The 22,357-nt window shown below is 45.1% G+C and overlaps 1 protein-coding gene across 1 annotated transcript in view; it reads left to right on the top strand.

Moving 5' to 3' along the window:
- Positions 1-22,357, top strand: part of MAP2K4 (mitogen-activated protein kinase kinase 4) — a 150,818-nt gene that overhangs the window by 41,770 nt on the left and 86,691 nt on the right. The window contains exon 5 of the mRNA XM_033961139.1: positions 18,624-18,743. Coding sequence (XP_033817030.1) covers positions 18,624-18,743 — 120 coding nt within the window. The remainder of the gene's footprint in view (positions 1-18,623; positions 18,744-22,357) is intronic.

Genomic DNA, 22,357 nt, shown 5'->3' with positions numbered 1-22,357 from the left:
GAAGGAAAAAAAAGCACACGGGACCGAAGTCAGTGAGGCTCAGACACAGGATTGGCAGTATAGACTTCCAAATTGGTTGGGTGAGCTGTACCAGTTGGGAGATTGCAGTGCAGAACTGGAGAGAGGAATAGTTGGGGTGAGTCAACAGTTTCGGGGGAGAGGCAGAGGCAGGAGACTTGTGGCGGCTTCACAGTAGAGCAGTATTGGCTTCCGTAGAGTCAGCAAAACGCTGTTTGCACTGTGGAGTGTGGTGGGAAGCTTTGGGCAAATGCCCCTATAAGTCTCTGAAGGTCCGCTCTGAGGGGGACAGTTTGGGGAGAGTGCCGAAGGGAACCACATACCACAGCAGTTGGCTTCACAACCTTCAGTTTCTGCAGAGTTCTTGGGAATAGTGGCCATTTTGATGCCATGTGGTCCTGCAAAGTCTATTACTTCACACCTTCATGCATCTCTTGGAGCTTCTGGGCCTTCCTTCTCTGGGATCTTGGGCATGGTTTGCCAGACTGATGCCTAGTGCAACACCAGGACAATCTCCTCAGGCAGGGTCTTCAGGTCCTTCTTTGGGATTTCAGGCTCTGATGAAGGCCTCGGGTCCTTGCCTGGTGGGGGGGCCCTGCTAGGCCTCTGGCTCCCAAATGTCCCTGTTTGGACCTTCAGGGGAAGGGAGCAGAGAGGGTTTGCTCTCCCTACCTCCTTTTGAGACTGCCTCGATCTGTTCAGAGAGGGCTTCAGCTAGAGAGCCCTTGGAGTATGGGGAGCTTCCCCTGAGTAGGAGAAGTATTGCTTCTCATTCATTCAGCAGTTGCAATAAAGTAACTTATCTTACTATTTGATGCTCCGGTCATTTCACTTGAACTTCTTGCTTGTAGTAACTTATTTGAATGAATGTGAGAAATACAACGTGCCAGATGTAATTTGCCCTGAAAGCAGCAGAAGGAAAAAGTGATCTGCGAAATGCTGGCTGCATCTGGGCTCTACTTTTAAGTCCTATACTTGGAAACAGGCGTAAAGAATAATTTACTGCAAGCAAGAAGTTCAAGTGGAATGACCGGAACATTAGTTAATAAGACAAGTTACTTTATTGCAACTGCTGAATGAACGATTGCATAGATTGTTACAATGTAACTGGTAAAATGAGTAGTGCTGACCTTAGCTTTGAGAAATAATTAGGAATTTCAGAAACGGGTTTAAATCAATTTGATAAGACTACCAAGTATTTCAGAGAAAAAAAATAAAAGAAAGAAAAGGGTTTTGTTTTTTTTTGCCAATGACTGTATGAGCCAAAATTGGCAGTTTTGCTGAATCACGTGACACTGGTCAACAGTGCAAGAGGCTCTTAATTCTGAGGCCTTTTCCCCCTTGGATCAGATTAAAGTTAATATTTGAACTAAATTTCTGATATAATATACTGAAGTACTGGGAAATCAATAAGGAACAGTACCACTCTCTAGTGGAGTTATATATTTTGATTAAGGATGGTTTATATTACCTTTTGAAAGTGCTGGCTAAAGTTTCAGTGTATTTTATTTCGGTCCACGGAATGTTTTTGGTTCGGCAGTGGGCTGGTGATTCCACCTCTAAAGTGATGCTGGCCTGGCTGCCTTTCAAGAGGCAGATACTGTTTGGTAAAGGGCTGGATGACCTCATGGATTCGGTAATGGATCAGTGTCCCAAGCCCATGCCTGACAGTAGAGCTAGATCTCGTGGGTTCTGTGTGTCTCCTTTTTTGGGGATCCCGATAAAATTTTTGGAACTACAGGACATATTCTCCTTCCTCGTTGCTGAGGTCTTTTCAAGGTTCCAGGGATCACTTTGCGGGCTATAGGCGCTCTCAGCCTGTCGTCACCCATCCTGCCCGACCTCCCTGAACTTCACAATGATGCCAGGGAGCCGAGGGCCCCTCTGTAGATATGGGGTTGGCTCTTGGAGTTTCTGCCTGCCTGATGCGCATTACGGCAGACCAGTGGGTCTTGGAAATTATTCGATCTGGCTACAAGCTAGAATTTGTCCAGCCGCTGACAGACTGGTTCGTGTCTTCTCCTGCCAGGAGACCGGCCAAGGCGAGGAAAGTCCGGGCTACGATTCAGCACTTGCTGGATATTCGAGCAATAGAGCTGGTGCCTTGCAACCTTTCAGGATCAGGTAGATACTCTATTTACTTTATCGTATCGAAGAAAGGATCAGACGATTGGAGACCTATTCTGGATCTGCAACACATGATGCATTGGTTCCAGATGGAGACCGTGAGGTCATTGCAGTTTCTGGACTCCCTGGATCTTACGGAGGCATATTCCTACATTCCCATTTTTCCAGGGCACCGCAAGTTCCTGAGATTTCATGTGCTAGATCAGCATTATCAGTTTTCAGCTCTGCCATTTGGTCTGGTGATAGCACCCTAGACATTCACCATGGTGGTTGTGGCGACTCACCTGAGGAAGATGGGGCTACAAGTTGACTTGTATCTGGATAACTGGTTGATCAGTGCGCCCTCATTGGAAGAGGGACGCTGGATTGTCAACTTCAATAAGTCATCTCATGCCCACGCTGTCTCTGGAATACATGGGAGTTCTGTTCGATACGGCAGTGAGCCATGTTTAATTGCCCGAGGTGTGCACACAGAAGCTGTGTGCACAGATTTCAGAGCTATTGCAAAAGGTGGCGCCTTTGGTGTGAGACTACCTGCAGGTTCTGGGCTCCATGGTGGCCACGCTGGAGGTGCGTTCTCTTCAACAGGCATTGCTCTCTTTTTTTTTAAAATCTTTATTCCTTTTTATTTCTCTCAATAAGTGTACAATATTATTACAATTAATTCACATAACTCACTTGACATTCTTAAACAATATTATTATACATGTTTTAATTCCCCCCCCACCTCCCATCCCTTCCCATATCAATAAAATAATCTATCCAAACATATACATACTTAGACATCCCCTTCCATAATACAATTAATCATACATTAACCTATCCCTCCCCCCACCCTTTCTTCCTCAAACTCTTTTTTCATTTTATTATATACATTAATGCACAACAAATATATCTCATCATATTACATATATCCCCTAATATTTCATAACAACATATTTCCAATAATTTTACCCCCTTTCCTTTTCTATTCATACATATATACCATGTTTCTTATATCCATTAATCAGTTGAAATATACCACTATTTAATTAAATTATCCTATCCCCCCACCCCACCCCCATTTCTACAAATTATCCCCTAAGGAAAAAGAATAAATCTTAATCATTATAATATTCAATTAATGGCCTCCACACCTCCTGAAACCTTTTAAAATGCCCCCTCTGCACTGCAAGAAATCTTTCCATCTTATACATATGGCATACTGAGTTCCACCAGAAACTACAATTCAGTCTAGAACAGTCTTTCCAATTAGTCGTTATTTGCTGAATTCCCACACCAGTAAGAATCATCAGTAATTTATTGTTTGCTGCAGATATTTGGCATTTAGCCCTCATGCACATTCCAAAAACCACTGTGTCGTAGGACAATGCCACATGACTCTCCATCATTAGGTTAACTTGATCCCAGATTGATATCCAAAATGCCTGAATACATGGACAATAAAATAAAAGATGGCCTAAAGTTCCAACTTCAATTTTACAATGCCAGCATCTGTTAGACTTAGAGCAATCTAATTTTTGTAATCTAATAGGGGTCCAGAATGCTCTATGCAACAAAAAGAACCATGTTTGCCTAATAGATGCCGACATCGTACCTTTAATTCTCCAAGACCAAATACGTGGCCATTGAGATGCATTAATCTGATGCTTAATCTCAATGCTCCAAATATCTCTTAATCCATTTTTAGGTTTCTTATTCAAATAATTAGATATAATTTTATACCACTTTGCGGCCTGGTGTCCCAGAAAATCTGCCTGGAAACATAAGAATTCTAAGCTGTAATGATCATTTAAAGATTTCCATTCAGGGAACCCAGGCATTGCTCTCTTGCTGGGCATCCCACTGAGATGCCCTAGAAATGAAACTACCATGGACTTTGGGGGTCAGAGCAAGCATGACCTGGTGGCTTCACCCTCATTCGCTCTGTTAGAGTGTTCCATTGCACATTACCTCCTGGATTGTGATCACAACGGATGTCAACCTTCAGGACTGTTGGACTTGGTCGTAGAGGAAATGACCCATCAATCGTCTAGAGCTCCGGACCATTCATCTGGCTCTGCAAGATCTGCAGCAGATCCTGGAGGGCAGGCTGTCTGGGTCTTCTCCGATAATGCGTGGAGGCAGGCAGAGCAGGCGGTAGCTGAGGAGGAGAGAGCTGGGAGAGAGGTAGGCAAGCAGGAGGAAGCAGGACACGGTGGGAACGAGGAGCGGGTAGCGGCGAGAGTTAGCTCCGCCCACCCGCACCGCGTCATCACCAGCGTCGGCGCCGGACTCCCTTAACAGGAAGGGAGCCAGCGGCGCGAAGAACTTAGCTAGACCGCGTGGAGGCAGGCAGAGCAGGCGGTAGCTGAGGAGGAGAGAGCTGGGAGAGAGGTAGGCAAGCAGGAGGAAGCAGGACACGGTGGGAACGAGGAGCGGGTAGCGGCGAGAGTTAGCTCCGCCCACCCGCACCGCGTCATCACCAGCGTCGGCGCCGGACTCCCTTAACAGGAAGGGAGCCAGCGGCGCGAAGAACTTAGCTAGACCGCGTGGAGGCAGGCAGAGCAGGCGGTAGCTGAGGAGGAGAGAGCTGGGAGAGAGGTAGGCAAGCAGGAGGAAGCAGGACACGGTGGGAACGAGGAGCGGGTAGCGGCGAGAGTTAGCTCCGCCCACCCGCACCGCGTCATCACCAGCGTCGGCGCCGGACTCCCTTAACAGGAAGGGAGCCAGCGGCGCGAAGAACTTAGCTAGACCGCGTGGAGGCAGGCAGAGCAGGCGGTAGCTGAGGAGGAGAGAGCTGGGAGAGAGGTAGGCAAGCAGGAGGAAGCAGGACACGGTGGGAACGAGGAGCGGGTAGCGGCGAGAGTTAGCTCCGCCCACCCGCACCGCGTCATCACCAGCGTCGGCGCCGGACTCCCTTAACAGGAAGGGAGCCAGTGGCGCACAGCCGTTCGGCGCGCGGCGAAGGCGAGCGGCAAAGGCGCTCGCCTTAGCGAGAGCGCCTTTGCGAAGAGCCGTAAGAAGAGCCAGACCGCTACACCCTAGAACACAAGGAGAGGCAGCACGGTAAGTGGTAGCAGGCACACAGGGAAAGGGTAACAAGGGCACAGGAGGAAAGCCGCATACAGACAAGAGAAGCAAGAGGGACAGAAGGCACTGAAGACAGGAAAACAGGTAGGTCCAGGGAGGCCGCACCCACACAAAACAAAAAAGTAGCGACAGACACAGAGGGCATAGAAGTGTAGCAGTAAGAACAGAAGACAGATAAAGGACAGGCATAGAGAGCACAAGAGTGTAGCAGTAAGAACAGAAGACAGATAAAAGAGACAAACCCAAGAGGTAACAGGGGGAACTCACAAAAGCTGAAGGCAGTGGTGGAGGGTTAAGAAAAGACAAACTCAAGCAAAAAGGTTCTGACAGGCAGAGAGGGCTACGAAGAACAGGACAGGCGGAAGGAAGCAGAGGACAAAGAGGATCAAGAAGAGCCAGGATCAAGAGTGAGTGCGCAAGCAAAGAGCATACGAACCTCTAGAAGGCGGACAAGCATGGAAGCTGAAGGAGCCCAGGGATTGAGCTTCCCAGTGTTCTGCACGGACTGCCACATGTACGACTATCTCCCCTCGGGGAGACAGTTGTATGTGTGCGGACGATGTCAGGAACTGAAGAGCTTGAAGAGTGAGGTCAGTCACCTGAAGCACAGGATCCAGGAACTAGAGGGACTCTACATCTCAGAAGACCCATTCCTGACAGCCGATTACCCAACGAGAGAGAGGCACTTCAAGGAACAGGTCAAGGAACTTGAGAAGTTCATTGAGGATGCCTACAGGAGAGTAGAAGAAGAACCCGAGCATAGCACGCACAAGGAGGATGAGCTGAGCGAAGGACACGAGCTATCCGACATGAACGAGGAAGGATCCCATGGAGGGTACTCGCAGGAGGAAGAAGCAGGATCCTACCAGAACCTAGAGGGAGAAGAAATGAGTGCCACCGAAGACACTGATATGCGACCACAGCGAAGACTGAAAGAAGGGAAATCTGCAATCCTGGTGGGAGACTCGATCTTGAGACAGGTGGACAGTCACATAGCAGGAGGGAGAGAGGATCGGCTGGTGACCTGTCTCCCAGGAGCAAGAACCAGGGACATCATCGACAGAATCGAAAGGATCCTGGAGGGAACAGAGACGGAAGAGACGGCAGTGATGGTCCATGTCGGGACGAACGATGTCGCCAGGAGAGACTACAGCAGGAAGACACTCACCGAACAATTCATGATCTTGGGAAGGAAGCTGAAGATGAGGACACAGAGGATAGCGTTCTCGGAGATCCTACCAGTACCGAGGGCTGATGTGAAGAGGCAGACGGAACTACAAGCAATAAATGCTTGGCTGAGGAGATGGTGTGAAGAAGAGGGGTTTCAATTCGTTAGGAACTGGACAACGTTCTGGGGAAAGAACAAGCTCTACAGGAGAGATGGATTACACCTGAGCACGGCGGGAACTAGACTACTAGCAAGCAACATCAAGAGAGGAATAGAGCAAGCTTTAAACTGAGAGGAAGGGGAAAGCCGACAGTCAACCAGATGTTGATGATTCGGAAGACAGTATCCCAAAAGGATACTGAGTGGGGAAAGTGCAGGGAAGACACCAACAACGTCAAACAAGCAATGGAATACCAGCAGAGCCAGACAAATCAGGAAAGGGATAGGAGGAATCTACTACATGGGGAAGTCAACAAGGGGCAAGAAGAAGAAAATGAACGTAATGAAGAAACACACCACGCCCCACAGGAGGAAGACAAGAGAGACAATAAACAAAAGTCTGCAGAACAAGAAGGGGACGGAAAGGAAAATGGATCGCAGGGGAAACCAACAAGAAAACAAATCCATCGAGACTTAAACTGTATGTACACTAATGCAAGAAGCCTGACAAACAAAATGGGGGAACTAGAAACCAGGGCCAAAGATGAGAACCTAGACATCATAGCAATCACGGAAACATGGTGGAACGAGGACAACAAATGGGACACAGCACTACCAGGGTACAAGCTCTACCGAAGAGACAGGACACATCAGAAAGGAGGAGGAATAGCACTTTATGTAACGGATACAATTCAATCGATCAGAGTGGACACACCAACAATTAATGAACAACTGGAATCAATATGGGTTAAAATACCAGGAAGAAAGGGAACCGAGATAAAGATGGGGCTGTACTACCGCCCGCCCGGACAAACAGAAGCAATAGATGAAGAACTGAGAGCTGAGTTGAGGCGAGAATGTAAAAACGCTAACACCATAGTTATGGGAGATTTCAACTACCCAGGGATAGACTGGAGCCATGGAGTTTCCAATTGTTCAAAGGAATTGGAGTTCCTAGAGGCTGTAGGGGACTGTTACTTGGAACAGCTCGTCAAAGAACCAACGAGAGGGGCAGCTATTCTGGATTTAATCCTTAATGGGCTGAGAGGACCTGCCCAAGAAGTGGAAGTAGCGGGACCTTTAGGGAACAGTGACCACAACACGATCCAATTCAAAGTGGAACTAAGTATGCCAAAGGGGAAGAGAACCACTGTAACAACGTTCAACTTCAAGAAAGGGAACTATGATGCCATGAGACACATGGTAAAGAGAAAACTCAAGAACAGCACCAGAAAGGCACTGACGGTGGACCAAGTCTGGACCCTTTTTAAGGACACAGTGAACGAGGCGCAAAGCCGATATATACCCAGATTTAGAAAAGGGGACAGAAAGAATCAAGCAAAGGACCCAGCATGGTTAACAAGAGAAGTTAAGAATGTGGTAGGAGATAAGAAAAAATCCTTCAGGACATGGAAAAAGGATAAAACTGAGGAAAATTGGAAAAAGCACAGGAAGCACCAAAAAGAATGCCACCGCGTAGTCAGAACAGCAAAGAGAGAATATGAAGAGAAACTTGCAAAAGAGGCACGAAACTTTAAACCTTTCTTTCGATATGTGAAAGGGAAACAGCCGGCGAGGGAGGAAGTGGGACCCCTGGATGAGGGGGATAGGAAAGGAGTGGTAAAGGAGGAAAAGGAAGTGGCGGACAGATTAAACACGTTCTTCTCGTCGGTCTTCACAAAAGAGGACACATCCAATGTTCCGGAACCGGAAAAATTCTTCAAGGGGGACCAAGAGGAAAAATTATCGTGCATGGAGGTAAGCCTCGAAGACGTACTCAAACAGATAGATAGGCTAAAAACTGACAAATCGCCAGGCCCGGATGGAATTCACCCAAGAATACTAAGAGAACTTAGAAACGAAATAGCGGAGTTACTGCAACAGATTTGTAACCTATCCCTGAAAACAGGGGTAATACCGGAAGACTGGAGGATAGCAAATGTTACACCTATCTTCAAGAAGGGAACCAGAGGCGACCCGGGGAATTATAGACCGGTCAGCTTGACCTCGGTTCCGGGGAAGATGGCCGAATCATTGATCAAGAACAGTATCAGTGAGCACATAGAGAAAAATAAGCTGATGAGAACAAGCCAGCATGGTTTCTGTACTGGAAGATCCTGCCAAACGAATCTACTGCACTTCTTCGAGGGGATAAGCGGACATTTGGACAAAGGTGACCCCATAGATATAGTATACCTAGACTTCCAGAAAGCCTTCGACAAGGTACCTCATGAGCGCCTTCTAAGGAAACTGTGGAACCACGGGGTGGAAGGGGACATACACAGATGGATCAAAAACTGGTTGGCAAACAGGAAACAGAGGGTAGGAGTAAAGGGACACTATTCTGACTGGAAAGGGGTCACAAGTGGCGTCCCACAAGGGTCAGTGCTGGGACCACTGCTATTCAATATATTTATTAATGACTTGGAAACAGGGACAAAGTGTGAAGTTATAAAATTTGCGGATGACACAAAACTCTCCGGTAAGGTTGGATCTGTAGAGGAATGTAAAAAACTCCAAAGGGATCTGGACAAACTGAGTGAGTGGGCAGATAAATGGCAGATGAGTTTTAATGTGGAGAAATGTAAAGTTATGCACATAGGGAAAGGGAACCTGATGTACAACTACATGATGGGGGGGATGACATTGGGAAAACGCAACCTAGAAAAGGACTTGGGGGTTTTGGTGGATAAAACAATGAAACCGGCAGCACAATGCGCAGCGGCCTCAAAAAAGGCGAACAGAATGTTGGGCATTATCAAAAAAGGTATCACTACCAGAACCAAGGAAGTTATCCTCCCGCTGTACAGGGCAATGGTGCGACCGCATCTGGAGTACTGCGTCCAGTACTGGTCGCCGTACCTAAAGAAAGATATGGCGATACTCGAGAGGGTCCAGAGAAGAGCGACAAAAATGATAAAGGGCATGGAAAACCTCTCGTATGCTGAGAGGCTGGAGAAGTTGGGGCTCTTTTCCCTAGAAAAGAGGAGACTTAGAGGGGATATGATAGAAACTTATAAGATCATGAAGGGTATAGTGAAGGTAGAGAGAGACAGATTTTTCAGACTGGCGGGGGCAACAAGAACTAGAGGACACTCAAAAAAATTGAAGGGAGATAGTTTTAGAACAAATGCTAGGAAGTTCTTCTTTACCCAGAGGGTGGTGGACACCTGGAATGCGCTTCCAGAGGGGGTGGTTGAGCAGAGTACGGTTTTGGGTTTCAAAAAGGGATTGGACGAATTCCTGAGGGGTAAGGGAATCCAGGGGTACAATTAGAGGGTTACTATACAAGACAAAATGCTCTTGAGTAATAGATCACTACAGGTCATTGACCTGGGGGGCCGCCGCGGGAGCGGACTGCTGGGCATGATGGACCTATGGTCTGACTCGGCAGAGGCCATGCTTATGTGCTTATGTGCTTAATGCGACGGCGGTGGAGGAGGAATCGACAGGGAGGAACCAAAAGCTCTCCCTTGGCTCAGGAGGCCCATCTTCTTTTCCTTTGGGCAGAGCATTATCTTCTGGCACGGACAGCGGCACATGTGGCCGGAGTGGACAATGTTCAGGCGGACTTCTTTAGCCATCAGACTCTAGATCCCGGGGAGTAGGCCCTGTCACTTCAGGCATTTCAAGCAATTGTACAATGCTGGGGGCAGCCCCGCATCGACCTCATGACCACGGCATGGAGCAAGAAAGTGTCACTCTTCTTCAGCTGCAGATCAGAGCCCAGAAGTAAGCGGCTTGATGCTCTCATACAGCTGTCACCTCCAGACATTCTTTACGTTTTTCTGCCCTGGCCGATGATCGACTGGGTCCTTTGGAGGATTGCAAATCATCTGGGCCGGATAGTCATAGTGGCATTGGACTGGCCTCGAAGACCATGGTATGCGGACCTGATGCAGCTGCGGGTAGGGTGCTGTCTGCGCCTGAGCGCCTACTCAGATCTTCTCAATCAGGTTCCTGTTGCCATGGACAATCCGGGTCGCTTTGCTTTTACAGCTTGGCTCTTGAGCTCGCCGCCTTAGAACATAAGGGCTATTTGGAACTCGGGATCGATATACTTCTCAGATCTATGAAGTCCTCCACGGTGTCCGCTTACGCTCAGATGTGGAAACTTTTCAACAGTGGTGTGCACAGGATCAGGTGTACCCTTATTTGGCTCCTGTGTTGCGGGTCCTTGCCTTTCTTCAAGCTGGTCCAGATAAGGGCCTCTTGGTGGCATCTCTGCAAATCCATGTGGCTGGTCTGTCCAGTTTTCGATCTCTAAAGTCGGTTCTCGTTAGCTTCGCATCCAGATGTTGCTTGTTTCTTCAAAGGGGTTCTTTGGTTCCAGCTGCTGCTTAAGAATACGTTCCCGGCCTGGGACCTTAATGTGGTGGGCTTTGCCGAAGCTCCTTTTGTGCCTCTTCGGGATGCTTCTCTCCTGGATTTAACACTCAAGACTGTTTTTCTGGTTGCCATCACTTCAGCCCATAGGGTTTCTGAACTATAAGCATTGTCTTGTCGAAACCCTTTTCTCTGAATTTCGGAGACTGGGGTTTTGATATGGACAGTTCATTCCATTTTGCTGAAAGTGGTTTTGGTTTTCCATGTCAATCAGGAAATATACTTGCCTGTTTTTCATCCGACGGGTTGCAAACATCAGGATCGACTCTTGAAGAAGTTAGATGTACACAGGGTGCTTCTGCATAATCTGGAGGTCACTAACAAGTTTCACCTTTCTGATCATTTGTTTATTCTGATTCATTCCTTGAAGCAAAGTGCTCCTGCTTCCAAGGCCACAATCTAAAGGTGAATCTTTTGAGCTATTTCGTCCACATACATTCTTGTAGGGAAACAGTACATTCTACTCAGAGTGTGGCTTCTTCGTGGGCCAAAGCTAGATATGTTTCTCCGAGGGAGATTTGCAGGGCAGCAACGTTATTGTCTCTTCACACGTTTGGCAAGTTCTACAGCAGGGGTAGGGAACTCCAGTCCTCGAGAGCTGTATTCTAGTCGGGTTTTCAGGATTTCCCCAATGAATATGCATTGAAAGCAGTGCATGCACATAGATCTCATGCATATTCATTGGGGAAATCCTGAAAACCCGACTGGAATACGGCTCTCGAGGACCGGAGTTCCCTACCCCTGTTCTACAGAGTGAATGTTGCTGCCAGACAGGACTCGGCTTTTGGGTCTTTGGTCTTAAAGGCTAGCGCAACAAGCCCACCTTGCCTATTTGGGGAGCTGCTTTGATACGTCCCTATGATCTAGAACAGGGATAGGCAATTCTGGTCCTCGAGAGCCACAGGCAGGTCAGGTTTTCAGGATATCCACAATGAATATGTATGAGACGGATTTGCGTGCACTGCTTCCTTGAGATGCAAATCTATCTCATGCATATTTATTGTGGATATTCTGAAAACCTGACCTGCCTGTGGCTCTCAAGGACCGGAATTGCCTACCCCTGGTCTAGAATATCTCACCTATTGCAGTGGTCCCCAACCCTGCCTTGGAGGACCACCAGGCCAATCGGGTTTTCAAACTAGCCCTAATGAATATGCATTAGAGATTTGCATATAATGGCAGTGACAGGCATGCAAATCTGCTCCATGCATATTCATTAAGGCTATCCTGAAAACTCTATTAGTCTGGTGGTCCTCCAGGACAGGGTTGGGGACCAATGACCTATTGCACTGAAAAAGGAGATTATGTACTTATCCTGGTAAGCTCTTTTTCAGTAGATAGGTGAGACATTCTATACCCTCCCCCCCTGCCCTTTCCTTGCTGTGCCTGCTTTCAGTTGTCAGAGTTCAGTGCCACGGGGAGACCTTTGGGGCTAGGAAGAGTTTGTAAATATGGTCCACATTTTATGGGAGTAGTTCCTGAGCGCCTTTGAAGCCTATGTTGGCGGTTAATGGTACTATTTAGTTGTTTTTGAGCAGAACATTAGTTTAGCCTGTCGTTACAGGTGCCTCTACTTCACAGATGTTAGTGCATTTATATGCTTGGGTACTGACTGATGGGAGGAGCTGAGCTAGCTTGTGAAGTACACTAGAGACGGAGTGAAAAGCTTGGAGTGGATCTTCTGCAGCCCATTCAGCAAAGCACATGAAACATATTTAGTATACTAAACCTCATTCCCAAAAGGCTAAGAAAATAAGAACAGAATCTTTACTCACAGTGCTGTGGTTCAGAGCAAGTAGACATGGCTGATGTACAATCTTGACATCATTGTGACATCATCAATATGCACCTAGATGGAAGATTATCACTAAATAAAAAATAGGAATATGTGCTGGGGTTCCTGACCATACTAGGGATTTGCACCCACCACCTTGGCAAGATGCAAGAAGTACCTTTAACCACTGAGCCATTGGAAGAAGTGCCTTTAACAACTGAGCCACAGGAGGTTTCTTTTAGGCAGTGGTTCCTGACATGTAAGATGATACCTTAGGAGATCATAACCATCTCAGGAAAAGAATGTTTCCCTCTGGATCCTGTAAATGACAGAGTGCAAATGTAAATGACAAAGTCCACAACCCATACTTTCTTATGAGACCAAAAAGAAACTGTTAAGGTACCGGGGGGGGGGGGGGAGTGTTGAACTTATGACCTATTTAAGAAATGCCTTTAACCACTGAGCTACAAGAACTTTTGTTTAGGCAGGGGGTTCCTATTATTTTTTTTGTGACATTCTGCCATCTAGGTGCATATTGATGTCACAATGATGTCAACATTGTGCATCAGCCATGTCTATTTGCTCTGAACCACAGCTGTTGTGAGTAGGGATTCTCTTCTTTTTTTCCTTAGCCTTTTAGGAATGAGGTTTAGTATACTATATACGTTTCATGTGCTTTGCTTAAGTAATGCATTATTAAACATCTTTTGATCTTAATATTAAACTCGAGTCCTCTATACCCCCAAAAATAGAAGCCCCATTCACCTATATTCGGATACCTCTGGCACACCTAACTCGCACCCAACTCATGCTCAAAAGTAGACCTGCTTTTGCAATGCCTACATTTTAGGTGTTAGGTAGATGTGTTAGAATGCTGAATGGGCATGCGATTCTGTAAATGGATGACTATTTCAAAGCAATGTCCACGCCTATCCCGTTAAGTGCAGCTTTTTTCGATGGGCATCCACAAAATTGTGGATGTTTATTTTGTGAATTGCATTCAGCCTTTGACTATCTAATTTCCAATTATTGCTTATTAAAGTTGTTAATTGGGCTTATTATCCACTTTATTTGGACGCCTAAGTCGGTGGATGTCCACATTGTGGATTCTTAAAGTTAGACGCCCTTTACAGAATCTGCCCCTTAGTGTCCTTTAAGCTTGCGAAATATATTTTGGAATCCGTGGCTCCTCCAGCTAATTTGGGACTCTGACCTCCTAGACATGCTGCTTAGACCTGCAGTCACAGAGTTCCTGTTGAAACTCCACTGACAACATCTTGGGAAAAAAAACAAAACAACTCCCCTCCTCCTCAAGAAAACACAAAACAAACTGCAGCCAGTACAGGAAAGCAGCCATTGTGGTTTTTTTCTTGCTATCACTAGCTGCAGCTGCCACTATTGCCTTCATTTCTGCTATGTGGCTGCTGCCATTCTTACATAAAGAATCTTTTTACCATTCATGTTGTGGTTGCAGGCAGTTGGACTTTAAAGGGCATATTTGCCTTTGCACCTGATTGGTTTGTTTGTTTGTTTAATTTAACAAACAAGTCTCCCTAAGGATATTTGGCAGGCCAAAGTGTTCACAACATTTTAAGTATATTCCATCAGGTCTCTTCAGTTTCCTTTTTAGCAGTCAGAGTATACCTCTGTATAAGATGGGTATGCTCTGTTCTGATGTGGCTATTAAACTTTGAAAGCTTTAAAAAAAGAGAGAAAAATCCAGAAGGAAATTATGATTCTTGTTGGATTGCCAGCCAGGATAGACTTCCTTGATAGATGCTAGATGCATTTAAGAACATAAGAACATAAGCAGTGCCTCCGCCGGGTCAGACCACAGGTCCATCCTGCCCAGCAGTCCGCTCCCGCGGCGGCCCAAACAGGTCACGACCTGTCAGAATCATCAGAAGGGGCTCCCTTGCCACCTTGGCTTCCCATTTAAGTCCTGCCTTCCTATCGAAGCCCTAGCCCTCCGGTCTTTCACATGCACGACCTGGTTGGTTTTTACTCATTACCTGGTTAACTTTCTATACTTGTGTTACATCCCAGCTCCTCCTTCAGTATCCCATGATCCCTTTATCCCTCAGGAATCCGTCCAATCCCTGTTTGAATCCCTGGACCGTACTCTGCCTGATCACTTCCTCCGGTAATGCATTCCAAGTGTCCACGACCCTCTGGGTGAAAAAAAACTTCCTTGCGTTTGTTTTGAACCTATCTCCCTTCAGTTTCTCAGAATGCCCCCTCGTATTAGCTGTCCCCTTCAGTCTGAAGAATCTGTCCCTATCCACCCTCTCTATGCCCCTCATGATCTTGAAGGTTTCTATCATATCTCCCCTGAGCCTCCTTTTCTCCAGAGAGAAGAGCCCCAGCCTATCCAGCCTCTCGGTGTATGGGCAGTGTTCCAGCCCTCTTACCATTCTCGTTGCTCTCCTTTGGACTCTTTCAAGTACCGCCATGTCCTTCTTGAGGTGCGGCGACCAATACTGAACGCAGTATTCCAGATGTGGGCGCACCATCGCTCGATACAGTGGCATGATGACTTCCTGTGTTCTGGTTGTTATGCCCTTCTTTATGATGCCCAGCATCCTGTTGGCTTTTTTCGAGGCTGCCGCGCACTGTGCATTTGATAGTTGAAATATTCCAGCGCCTTTTGGTTTCACTGCAAGTATGATTTCAGATGTCCGATAGAGCCATTTTGGTATATCACTGCCATCTATCAGTTTGACTTTCTGGAAATATCTATTGCGGTAGAACAGCTAGCCTGCTACACATGTTGTTTTGATGACTATTAGGAGCAGAAGTTAAGTTCTTACCAGCCTCTATGTTTGATGCCATCAGATTGGCTACAGTGGGAGTCTCACTCCCCAACGACTCGGCTCCCACTGCTCCTCCAGGGCTGTCCAGCTGTCCCTCTTGCCAGGTAAGCAGGAATGCCTCTCCTTCCACAGAGCCTTCTCTCACAGTTTGAAGAGGAGCCTGAATCTTGATTGGGCTAAGAGAATCCCGATTCAAACTAAGGTTCGCCGTGAAATCTGGCGTTCTTCTCGAGGCTGGTAGTGTCTCTCTCTGATGATGCTTCACTCCAGCGTCAAGCATCGTCTGAGGTTTCTGGAGCTTGCGGCAGCCGGAGGATTCGGCTGCGTAGCTCCCTTCCTCTTCCCCATTGAGCGCTGAGATAAGACCAAGCAGCTAAAGCCGCGAAGATCAAAAATAACAATCTGAGAGCAAGCAGGCTCAAAAGACACTCAACCCTGCGCCTCAAACACAGAAAAATACAGCCTCCAACGGAAGAAGAAGGAGTAAATCAGAGGCCCTGATACAGAGCTCATCGCCAGACGTCCAACTCGAACGCCATCTTGGATCCTTCGAAACTAAAGTATTTTAAAAAATAGATTCCAATAAATAAAGAAAAGATAACTTTCAATAGAATAAGCTAACAGCTGCCAAAGTTTTCTTTGGTCCTATTTCCTGATGAAGCTAACAGTTTGAAGCTGCTAAGCGAAACTTGATGGCTACTGTCGGTTGGACCATTGTTTTCAAGCTGAAAGAGAAGATATGCTTTTGAAAGTTGTCTTTTCTATATTTGGTGGAATCTTTATTTTTGGTGGTCATCATGCTTCCCATGTTAGTTTCCTTTAGAGACCATGAGACGGTGCTGTTTGTGGATTCATCTGGAAATCCAGATTTTTGTCATATCATTTCATTCTTAAAGACCTCATTCAATCATAGTGTTGCTGCATCTAAGGCAGTTTGTTTTTTTTACTCAACCTTTCGAACCCACAGGCTTACTTCCAGGTTTTTCCCTTGGCCACCATATTCCTTTTTGGTGGCATCACATTCCGTTCTCTGGGGCTTTGAGACTTTTCATTCTGGACATCCTTTAGTCCCTGCGCATTTTTGGGCTACATTTGCGAAGGGCACTCTGGCTCACTTTTACCAGTACTGTTTAGCAGTCCAAATATTACCTTCCTTTTCATCTCTTCCTTGAAGAGTTGGATTCCCTATGTAGCTAGTTAGTTCCTTTTTGAGGCTTGCAATTTGTGTTGGGACTTGCTTGCAGTTTCAAGTTTTCAAGTTTATTAAAAATTTTATATACCGCCTAATCAGGCTTCAAGGCGGTTTACAGAGTTAAAAAGGGGAATTAAAAAAAAAGTATACATAATGAATAGGACAGACAGTACGTAGCAATGAAATACATACTAAAAATGAGACATTAGGGAAAATGGGGAAGGAACTACATTATTTAAAGAGAAAAAAGGAAGTAGGGAGGAATAGGAGAAAGGGAAAACACAAAAATTGGCAATAGTGCAGGTCTAAAACACATGTAAAACATCCTTAAAACGACGGTCATAGTCCAAAGGCATCTTTGAACAATGTTTTTAGGTTGATCTTTGGGGTTGTGCATCGTAGTTCTCTCTTTTTTCTCTCTGACTTAGGAGCATTTGGCTTACAAGAAATTCAGGCAGGAGAGCTTCACCTGGCTTCTGCCTCCCCCCCCCAAGTTTCTTTTGCCTTTACAAAATTCATAAGAGTTAATGTTCTGGGGGCCTCACTAGCAATGCATCCAGATGTCTGTTTTCTTTAGGGAGTAGTTCACTTTGAGCCCCTTTGAGGGCTGTTGTCCATTTTGGAATCTTAATGTTCTTTCTCTGGATAAGCTCTTTTGAAGCATCACTTTTGCTTTGGCCAGGCTTGCGGCAGTGTTATGAGCCTGATGCTGCCAAGACAGTTCCTCATTTTATTTTTCTGATGCAGGAGTCACTATCTAGTTTGTTCCTTTGTTTCTTCCAAGGGTGAACTTGTTTCCATCTGAATCAGCTGACTTCTCTAAGCATCTTTTGCAGAGAGGGCTATCTGAGGGAGTTCATTCCCTTAGGTGTTTGGATGTTCGCAGAATTATGATTGCTTACCTGGAGGTTGCCATGGTGGTCAGGCACTCTTGACTAGCTGTGCTATTTACGGACGCAAGTAGAGCGACCAAGCCTCTGCTAAGTTATAGTCATCTTCTCATCAGCTTATATTTTAGTGGGTAGATGTCTGTTGAGTCTGAAGGTGCATACTACGAGAGCATAGGCTTCTTACTTTATGGAGTTGTCATTGATTTCTTTTGAAGAATTTTGCAGATTTAAACTTTAGTTCTCTGCCCTTACCTTTTTGAAATTTTCTGTTCGGATATTTTGACCTCAGGGGATTTGGTGTTGGGGCCTCAGTCCTTTCGGCAGGGATTACATTGTCCTGTCCTACTTGAGGACTGCATTTTTTTTTTTTTTACATCCTGCAAGTCTTTGGATTGATATGTGGGATGAAATAGGAGGAAACATTAGTTCTTATCTGATGATGTTTTTTTCCCTTAGTCTCAACAGATCATAGGCCCTCCCTTGGACATGGTGTCTGTCTTCTTGCCTGTGAGTTTTTATCAGGGTTTGTTCGCAAATGCAGTTAAATATAAAGACAATTTAAAAGAATAAAGTTAAGTGGCTAGGAACAACGTGTGTCTACTGTGGAGAGTATGACCTCTGGCAGATTTGATTTGTGCTGTTTTCCTTTTCCAGTTTCTCGAGTCATTGTTCCCGTTGCCTTTTTTTCCTTTGTCTGCACTGCTTTGTTATTGGAAATATTGAAGGAACCTGCTACACAATATCCTATATGGCAGGGTTCTGTTCTCTCTATCTTTACTTGCTGGTAGATGGATATAACCTGCAAGTCTCTGGATTGATCTGTTGGGACTAAACAAAGTAAAATTATCAGGTAAGAACTAATTTTTCCATGTGCAGAAAAAAATCTACTTCTGTTGTGTGATGGAATAGCTCAGTTTACATTATAAAGTAAACTTAATGATCCAATTAGTTGAAAATGCTTAATAGTGAAACTAATAACTTACTGGTGGCCATTTACTGATACACAATGTCATTTTTTAATTAGAGGATTCGGTCGACAGTGGATGAAAAGGAGCAGAAGCAACTCCTTATGGACTTAGACGTAGTAATGAGAAGTAGTGACTGCCCTTATATTGTTCAGTTCTATGGAGCACTCTTCAGAGAGGTGAGATATCATGTCTATTGCAATGAGCTCTCTAAAACCCATTTAATAAACAATGTGCATAAATCGTGACTCATGCACCACTCATAATATGCCCATACCTGAATTTGCAGTTGTAGTTTTATAAAGAGGCATTCTGAGTATATACAAAGGCATATTAATGTAAAAGCTTCTATAAAATTATACCTGTATTTGTTCAATTCTATGGAATATTTACTGCCCTGTGCTCTTACTCCCAGTGAAATTCTGTTCAAAAAAATTATTAATTCTGTGCACAAAATTAACGAATCTGCAGTTTGTCAAAATTTAAACAATATTTTTGCTAATTATCCATATTTCATTTAAAACATTTAAAATAAAATGTTTTTCTTCTACCTTTGTTGTCTGGATGTTTTATTTGTCCATGATGTTGGTTCCAATTTCTTTTTTCTGCTTTCCTGTCATCTGCTAATTCTCCTTCAAGCAGCTGCTATCCTTTTGTTTTATCTACTCTCTCCTGTCTATTCCCTTACTAAACTGCCTCTGACATATTGATCATTCCTTTTTAGCTTTTTCTGCCTCTTATCCTTCTCTTCTTTTTCACTTTTCAACTACCTATCAAATTTCTATCTTCTCTCCCATTTCCCATCTTATTCCTTCCTAAGCCCTCCATTCCTTTTCATCTTCAGTGTACCCCCATTACCATATTTCTACCCTCTGTTATATCTATCCTCTTATCCATTTCCTTGCCACCCTCTCCTCCCTCTCAGGGTTCTACCATTCTCAGTGTCTTCCTTCCTCCACCCTCATAACCTGACATCTCACTCTTCTGTCTTCCCTCCTTCACTCTCCCCTATGGTCCAGAGTTTCTACCACTCTCTTCCTTCACTCCCATTGCCAGTCGTCAGTCCCATCACTCTATTCTGCTCCTGGGTCCAACATTTCCCTCCTCCTCACTCTCCATCTCATCCATCCCCATGTTCAACACCTGTCTCTCTCCCCCCCATATGCAGCATTCTCTCCCTTCCTCTGTCATATTCAACATTTCTGATTCTTTCCTACTGTCCACCATTTCTCTCTTCCCCTGCCTTGTGCCCTGGGTCAAACCTATCTATCTTCCTCCCCATATGTGGCTTCCTCCCCTCATCCTATGCCAGCATCTTTCCTTCCTCTCACCCTCCCCTCCCCTGTGCCAGCATGTTTTCTTTCTCTCACCCCTCCCCTCCTCGTGCCAGCATATTTCCTTCCTCTCACCCCTTCCCTCCTCTCCCTGTGCCAGCATGTTTCCTTCCTCTCACCCCACCCCTTTACTCTTCCTAGTAAGGCTTGCTTCATCAGGTTAAGGTGTTGGCAGTGATTCTCACATGCTGCCTGCTGCTAACCCGGAAGCCTCCCCTCTCTGCGAAGAGACTTACGGGTTAGCAGCAGGCAGCATGTGAGAATCACTGCCGATACCGTGACCTGATTGCCAATGGATAATAAGGGAGGGGGAACACCTCCCCTGACAGTGTCTTGGTGGGGGCATTGGCTCCTATTCACTTCCCACGCCACGCTCATGCTCCCCCTCCCTGGTACATCTTTAAATCTTCACCAGTGCGAGCATCTTCTCTGGCCTGCTGCTTACGCCGGCCTGGCTTCCCTCTTAAATCACTTCCTGGTCTTGGGGAGAGCAGCAGGCCGGAGAAACTGCTCGTGCTAGCAAAGATTTAAAGAGCTATGGGGGAAGGGAGGTTGCATGGAAGGAGGGGGTGAAGAGGAGGGAATGGGGGTGCCATTGCCCCGGGCGCCTCCTACCCTCGCTATGCCACTGCCAGTAGCTGATACTTTCCAAGATTCTGTGCAGGAAAAGGGAAATTCTTTGTAACTGTGCAATTCTGCGTAAATTCTGTGTTGTGCAGTTGCGCAGAATTCCACCAGGAGTACACTTTGTGGTGGGTGCTCTTGGTAGTGGACTAAAGCCTATGTATCTCATTCTATGGAGCATTTTACAGAAAATATTGGTGTTATTGTCCTCAGTTCTAGGGAAAACATTTTAGATACAAATTACATTTCTCCCTCCATATTTGTGGGTTCAGCATGTGCAATTTCGATTATTCGCAGTTTTCATCTTGCTGACTCCGTCCCCCAAATGTCATTGTTCTGGAGTGCCGAGAAAAAAGTTCAGTGCTTTTTGTCAGCATGGTCGGGCAACTGGCAGTGTTGGAGAAAGTGTGCAGAGAGAAAAGTTCAGCACTTGCTTCAGTGTGGTTGGGTAAACGGCAGCGTTTGGGGGGTGCAGAGAGAACCATGCAATACAGTATCTTGTTTTTAAAACAATTGCAAATACTAACGATAAAACTGTATTCGTGATTTCATGGTATTTGCGAGGGCTATACCACAAATCCCCACGAATATGAAAGCGAAAAGTTATTTACCTTTTTTTTAGTATTTGCGATCCGTCTTTGACACTATAACCTACGAATATGGAGGGAGACGTGTATATTCACAGAGAGGTAAGATAATGCTCTTGCATTGTTTAATGGAGCATTTTTCAGAATAGTTATTTAGAGCTGTACTGAATATTCATATTAAGTTCAACCTCAAATAGTGCCCTGAATACATTATTTGTATTTGGCTGAATAATGATTTAAATTTGACTACAAATAATCTGGGGCTGTACAGTGCTAAATCATACTGAAATAAACACCTGATTTTTTAATTTCATGTTGCTTCTTTTATTATTTGTTAGTTAAAGTTCAATACTCATTATTTGTATTTGACTAAATAGTATACTGTTTGATACAGTTCTGTTGTTTACCATCACTTTATTATTCTTTGAAGGGCCTTTCAAGAGATGAGAGAATATTTCTCATTAAGTGTTTTGGAATCCTCCTATTCTCTTTAATGAATGAATGGATTGATTGATGTCTCCCACTGTTTAGCATAATTAATCAGTAATCATATCTAGTAGCAACATGAGCACTAATAGAAACAACCAAAATTCCTGGAATCTCTCATGGTCTTGAGGAAGGAGGGGGGAGAAGAGAGGCCTATACAGGTGAAGATTTTAAGTCCTCCATGATACTGGAGGTGAAGATAGGCCCCTTGAAATCCCCAGGATGAAAGAAATAGGCCAACACTGTTTTAAAGGCCTAAGAATTAAACTGTCAGCTTTTACACAAATTGTTCTTGCTGAGAAAGCAAGTCAAGTGGAACTTATCCTTCCACCTAGAAGCTAGCCTGACCATCTGCTGGAGAGTATCATAAAAATAAGGAAACGAATATAAGAGGGATTAGCACATACTATTAACCAAGAATATAAAATTAACTATTACACAAGGAAAGTCCCGGAATAGGCCGACCCTTTACTCAGTGAATTGATGACCTTGATATTAAAATGGCATTTGACGGGACATAGGTAGCATTTTTAGTAAACAGGACGTTGTGCACAGTATGACTCAAAACAAGTAAAATTGTAAACCAATTAAGAAACTAAGTGAAATGACAATTGTAAGTAACCAATAGAAACTAGAAATGTAATATCTACCAACATGGCCTTAGGCTGCCAAAATGTATATAAGATAGCCTTATGCTGATATAGACAGAACAGATCCGAGGTTTTGTCAAGGCGACTTGATATACCTATACTCTGTTACTCC

Source organism: Geotrypetes seraphini, chromosome 10 (assembly GCF_902459505.1).
Source record: "Geotrypetes seraphini chromosome 10, aGeoSer1.1, whole genome shotgun sequence".
Classification (NCBI taxonomy): domain Eukaryota; kingdom Metazoa; phylum Chordata; class Amphibia; order Gymnophiona; family Dermophiidae; genus Geotrypetes; species Geotrypetes seraphini.
Note: the sequence above shows the minus strand (reverse complement) of the source record. Positions and strands in the feature narration are given on the sequence as shown.